The following is a 6725-nucleotide window of genomic DNA, read 5'->3' as shown; positions in this document are numbered from 1 at the left end:
CTCTATTACCAATCCTGTTTGTTTTAATAGATGTATCTGCTTCAGAATTAGAATCACCTATTTCTACGAATTCAATTTTCTTGACAAATTCCTTTATCAATCCATGCATTTTATCGTTCTGATCATATATAGACAGAAATGATTCTCATTCTGCAATCTTCTGGTTGAGACATTCCCATTCCACTCAACTCATTTTGAAGCAACATACTCAAATTAAGCAAACAATCTTAAATCCATAAAATGATTAAGAGTGTAAAATGAAAGTCAAATCAAAATGCTTGCTCCGGATCAATTATCAAGAGTACCAGCTGCAGAAAACATAGAGATGCTTTAATCCGACCCATGCTCTTTTTTAATTATTTATTTTTCAAGATTCTTCACCATTAATACAATCCTGGTGAGTCTCTAGAAGAGAAAGATAGTTACATCCAGGGGTCGTGTTCTGCGATTTAGTTTTTCTTTTGGACAGTAAAACTAATATTTCATTCCTCTTTTTGTTCTCCTGAAAAGCTTGTTGGATGGACGTAAAAACGCCTTCACGTGGCGGAGCCGTCGTATTCACTGCAATATACTGCCCGGATATTTGGTCAGCATTGTTAGTATGTGCAAACTCATTATCCGGGACATCCCTGATCATACTCATAGGATAGCATTCATTGTATGTTTGATTTTCCTCTCCCACATTGCTGTAGGATTCAGAATTCATGGTAATGGTATTTTCCCTCTGATTATTATCATGGATACGGTGGCGACCGTGTAAGATTTTGCTAATAGAAAACAAAGAGAATCAATTAAAAAGATGTGATTATGTCCTCATGCTTTCGATTATCCTTAGAAATGCATGTTCAAATCAGTTTGTTACTACCTTCTTATTCCAATTGCCAGTAGCAGTAAAATCAGACAGAGTATAATACCACACATTATTATCACAACATTGCTCGTGGTCCCTACAAGATATGATAATTATTACCTTTGTAATTGAGGCCCTGGATGTTAAAAATTGGGAACAAAACCAAACAATTCAAAATAAACCTCAAGCTTAAAATTATTTTAAAAAATTACTTCTTTAAAATATTTTAGTTATTTTTTTTTTCATTATTCCGTTACCTGTTGTAGTGTTACTTATTTCTAAAGTTTTATTTTCACAACCAAGTCGACGGTCGCATATTTCATCTTTACTGCAGTTGCAAATTCCTCTGCAGCCAAAGCCATAGAACCCTTCTGCACAAACACCACCAGTACAGTTAACACCAAAAGATCCTATGCAAGCTGTTGTGAGGGGAAAACTGAAGTATTTTTCCATTTTTCGAAAAATTGTTACATTTTTATAGTAATTAACTTTATCAAAATTTATTTCAACAGATGTACAGTTTAACAAAATATTTCATTTATTGTTCTTTTCCAATTCCATAAACAAAAATGTTTGAAAAATCCAATTTTCAAAAAATTTAAAAATTTTAACGACATAGAGAAAATGGCAATATGATATTTATTTTGAACGGCCTTAGGTTCTCTCTTCAGTAATTATCGTTTGTAAATGTGCACTTACGTAGACATATTTCTCCATCTTGTCTGTAATCGGTGCAACATCGAACGACATCACTACGAAAGAAATTCCTTTTTTAGTTTTTACCCTTATCATAAGCGTAATAAAATTTTACACAAACGACTCTAAGTCAAACTTCAATTACTTACCCAGATGAATGACATACTCCGGAGACCCTGAGACGTTTTATACAATGAAGAACATCAAAATCAATGAAGGTAATAGTGAGCAATAAAATGTTCATGATCCTTAAGGTCACCAAGAAAACTATATCCACATTCCATAAGATATCATTGTTTATTGATAGTAATGTGTACTCATTATTTAATAAATAAAAAATGATTACTACTTTACGTAACTAGCTGTTAGATTCAATCTTTTTTCCTATTGACCTTTAATACATTTGAAACAATTGAAAATTGTTTTATTTATATACTAGAATCTCATTTTGAACTCTAATCTTTTCCGTAATATATATGTGCATCAACTTTGATCACTCTATTTACCATATCAAATTTTCTTCACATCCTGATATAACATATTATTCATTTCTAAAAGAAATAAGCAACGCTTCATACTTCAAACTATTTTCCATTTGAATTTAATGCTATAGTTGTTGCTGAAAATAAATGTTTGGAATTTGGTTTGAAAAAAAAAAGTCGTGAAATTTAGAGCAGAGGGATATTGCCCCTTAAAAATGCCTTTCGCTAACTTTTTAATTATATTAGCACTATGCAATATGATTTTATTGAAGTTTTCCTTGTGTGTCTGACAAGAACTTCATTCGCATTATTATTCCAATTTAAGAAGTAATGTTAAAGTTACATATCTGACATACCTAGTAGTGAGTGGAATAAAGAGGGGAGCATTCAAATTTTTTTCCCAATTTTTTTTAATTTGTTCCTCTTTTTAGATAAAATCTTAAATTCACAATGAAAGACTTGTTTATATTTCAGTTTAAATCATCAGTTGATCCCAGATAGCATGACTATGTTGGGCCAACATTTGTAAAAGGTTGTATGGTTGGCGTTGGGGGAACAACGTAGGGCCAACTTTGGACCAATGTTACCAAATCAACCTTCTTGACCATGACAGAATTCCTATATTGGCCCAACGTTGGTCCAACGTAAGCAACTTCCACTCACTTTAGTTCCCAAGGAAGGAAGGATCCTGTTGGTCCACGTTGGACCAATGTTTATAATACACCAAGAAGCTTACGAGCTGGTAGTAGTATGTTGGCCCAACGTTGGCCCGATGTTTGTAATACACCCTTAAAGAATGTGTCTTATCAAGTTAGTAGTAATATGTTGGCCCACGTTGGCCCATTGTTTCTAATACACCCTTAAAAAGTGCCTTATCAAGTTCAAGTGTATGTTGGCCTATCAAGTTAAAGAAAATGTCTTATCAAGTTGATAGTATTATGTTGGCTCAACGTTGGCACAATGTTTGTAATACACACAAGTGTTATTTTGTTTAGGTGTTTAAAAAATGGGATATTTATATAGGGCCACGTAGGCCCAATTATTATACTGCCAATTAATTGATGGTGTCAATTTTATAATTAGCTGCTGAGCTTTACGTTGGGACAACGTTGGCACATTCTGAAATAATTAAGAGGACTTTCTATGTCCATGCTTATCATTGGATGACTGTTCTTGTTTAGATATGATATTTTCAACATTTTAACTTTGCACTTAAGTGATCACAGCACCAAAGAGTGTTTTATTCTATTTTTTTGAATTGTGTTTATGCTTATATTTATTTGTAATAAATTAAACCAGATAGCAGAACATCGTTGGTCCAATCTTACATTATGGTTGTATTATCTATGTTGGGTTACCTTTATTGGGCCAACAATGGCCCAACATGGAATATCGATAGCTGGTTATGTATAATGGTGCGCTAATGTTGGGCTAACTGTTCGCATTATATCATAAAATTATTATCATTAGAGAAAATATTTGTTTGGGGATTGGCATCGGCCCAACGTTGGCCCAATATACCATCATGAATCTGACTGAGCATCATGGGTAGACAACAACCGTAAATATCCGCGCCATTTTTAATCTGACACGAGCGAGCGTAATGAGACTGATACCTTGAATATCTGCATCCACTTTGTAAGTATTTATAATATGTTTGCCTCGGCACAGCTGAATTAACGTTTAGTTTTTAAACGATATCATGTACAAATCTGCGCAAAGCAGACACAGGGAAGTGCAGAGGCCAGGTGCTGTTGGGTCAACACTGTACCCCTGCTGGCTTGCTAACATTGGGCCAACGTTGGGCCAATGCAATCGGTTACAACGGGCCAATGTTGGCAAATGACATTGACCCAATTTAAGTTTGCTCATCGGCCCAATGTTGGCCCGATATGTTGGGCCAACGTTGGCCCAGTGTAGAGTGTTATTTCTACAGATATTGACCCAACGTTGCGCCAACATTTGCCCAATGAATGTGACATTCTTTGACCAACGTCAATAGGAACATTGGGCCGATGTTGGCAAATGACGTTGGTCCAGTGTCATTTTGCTCCTTGGCCCAATGTTGGCCCGATATTTTGGACCAACATTGGGCCAATGTGTATAAACATTTAATTGTTACAAATCTGTATATTAACAAATCTGATCGTCTCTACAATCAAAAATAAATCTACAAACAATCCTACTTGAAAGTACAAGCTAGCTAAAATGAATTTACAAGGCTTGTTAAAATTCTTATAATTTATCAAAACAAAATAAATTTTCAGTGATTAAATGTTTTGTTTTTATACAAGAAAAATAAAGTATAAAATAACAAATGTGTTTTGATACAGTTAAAACAATAATAAATTTGCCCCTTATTTAGATTGAAATGTGTGACTAGTAAAATACATTTCCGAAGTCTACCACTTAATTTACTTATATACACTTAACGTCGAGCACATGATCAAACATTTTGAAAATGTTGAACTTGTTGAAGTTAAAACTAAATTTATTCAGTACTAAACATAAATTGGGTTCTTTCAATCAAAATTTGTTCAGTGTAACGACTTTTCTATACATGTATTTTATATGGGGCACCATTGAATCAAAATCGGTGTGATGATGATGATGATGATGATCAAGCGTAAAAATTTTATGCATAAATGCCTTCATCACGCAAGCTTATCGCTGAATCACACCATGAAACAAAAAAAAAGACGGTTGTTCCTTCATTGACAGCTTAAACATATAGTATATACTCTTTACTAATTACTGAGAAAAGTAACAAATGTTTTAAGTACCAAATACTACAATTTTAGTGCTACTGGAGATTCTAAAAAGACATTCAGAACACAATCAAAGAATAGCTAAGGTATGCCAAGGACAGGGATGGGGGAGGAAGAAACAGACAGAGAAGAAAAGAAGGGGGAGGAGGAGACTCGGGAGAGAGAAGACTGAAGAGAGGGATCAGATGGAAAGTGGCAGTGCCTAGCTTTTTTTCTGTTATATACTGTGACAAACCTGTAGTTCTACCCTTTTCTGTGTCTGTTTGTCGGTTACAAACACGATGCAGATGCCAGAGACATTTTTTTGTGTAAGTAAACAAAATGACGGGATTCATTTTAGTATTATTTTAAGAACAGGGGGGGGGCTTTGTTTATTTGTTGGACCTGCTTATTGATACCTGCAATTTACTGAACTTGTGCATAAATTTACATCGGAGAGGGAGTATACAGTCATGTAACCCTACATGTATCGCTTGAAGTGAGCATCAACTTTTATTTCTTTATTAATGTTTTCTTCATGCACTGAGCATTAAAATACTAGCATGTTATAATATAATTTTATATTTTGATTTCTTTTTTCTCAGTTTTTTAATTAATGCTATGAGATATATACTGTAAATCACTTTTTATTCTCGAGGACTTTATTTTCGCGTAATTACGCGGGACAGTGTGCTCGCCAAAATTTAATTCTCGCGTATAATAATATTCCTTAAGAATATATAGAGCAATAACCAAAATTCGCGAAAATTTTGTCTCGCTAATCAAAAGTCAATGACTATCTCGCGAAAATAAGGTGTCGCAAAAAGTTAGTGATCTACAGTATTGAGAATATGTATTAAACTATTAATCTAGCATATATAGATAGTATTAAAGGGCTTTTACCATTAAACTGTACTACAAAACTAGTATAACCTTAATATATGTATTTGTCAATTTTGAGGACATATGGCCAACCAGTGAAGAGCAAATGAGTTGTCATGATGGAGAGCCAATAAGATACAAACCAACGTTAGCCCAGAAATGATGTTTGCGTAATATTGAAAGAATAAGTGGCCCAACAATGGCTCAATAATATCCGTTCGTTGGTCCAGCAATAAGCCAACAAGTTGATCTGATTAAGGGCCGATGAGCAAATTACAGTTGGCCCAACATTAATTGCTTACAATAAGCCAAATGTACAAAAATAACATTGCCAAGAACGTAAAAAATACATTGGCCCGACAGTGGCCCAATATTTACTGTTACATTGGCCCAACAATAAGCCAACACGTTGGTTTGTTTAAGGGCCGATGAGCAAATTACCGTCGGCCCAACATTAACTGCTTACAATGGCCCAATTGTACAAAAATGACGTTTGCCCAATATTGAAATAATACATTGGCCCAACAGTGGCCCAATATTAACTGTTACATTGGCCCAACAATAAACCAACAAGTTGGTTTGATTAAGGGCCGATGAGCAAATTACCGATGGCCCAATGTTGAATACAAACGGTGGCCCAACATAAGGAGCATTGTTGGCCCAACAAAGGTCCAATAACATCCTGCTATCTGGGATTTTACCGTGAGACGATATTTCAATATTCTTTAGAAATAAAGTATAGCTCAGACAAAGCAATAAATCAAAAAACATGATAAAAATTCAATATGGCGATGAATTTATGATTAAAGGGGACAATGAATATCTGGTTTGGCCTTTTTTTAATTATACTGTGTTATTTGAATTCGTCCCGTTTTAGATTCGCCCACATGTGCATAGGTCGAAATAGCGAAAATAAATCGGGGTCGAAAAATTCCCCTGTATACAGTGTGAAACCAAGTGAAAGGTCGTAAGAGACAAATACCTGAACATATTGAGTTACATACGGGAATAACTTTATCTGAGCTATAATATGAGACTAAAAATGTTATTTAGCTTTTTTAAAGCAAG

General features: G+C 34.5%; 1 protein-coding gene across 1 annotated transcript; it reads right to left on the bottom strand.

Annotated features, from left to right (window-relative positions):
- Nucleotides 1-1872, bottom strand: LOC134267854 (uncharacterized). Its single transcript, XM_062750065.1, has 5 exons — nt 1696-1872; nt 1550-1602; nt 1108-1269; nt 866-947; nt 1-767 (listed from the first exon to the last, which is right to left on the bottom strand). Exons 1-5 carry the CDS (start codon nt 1788-1790, stop codon nt 368-370), a joined length of 792 nt encoding a protein of 263 aa, XP_062606049.1. The 5' UTR covers nt 1791-1872; the 3' UTR covers nt 1-367.
- Nucleotides 1873-6725: the final 4853 nt, after the last annotated feature.

Source organism: Saccostrea cucullata, unplaced genomic scaffold, assembly GCF_032062105.1.
Source record: "Saccostrea cucullata isolate Sc308-1 unplaced genomic scaffold, CSIRO_AGI_Scuc_v1 ctg8310, whole genome shotgun sequence".
NCBI lineage: Eukaryota > Metazoa > Mollusca > Bivalvia > Ostreida > Ostreidae > Saccostrea > Saccostrea cuccullata.
Note: the sequence above shows the minus strand (reverse complement) of the source record. Positions and strands in the feature narration are given on the sequence as shown.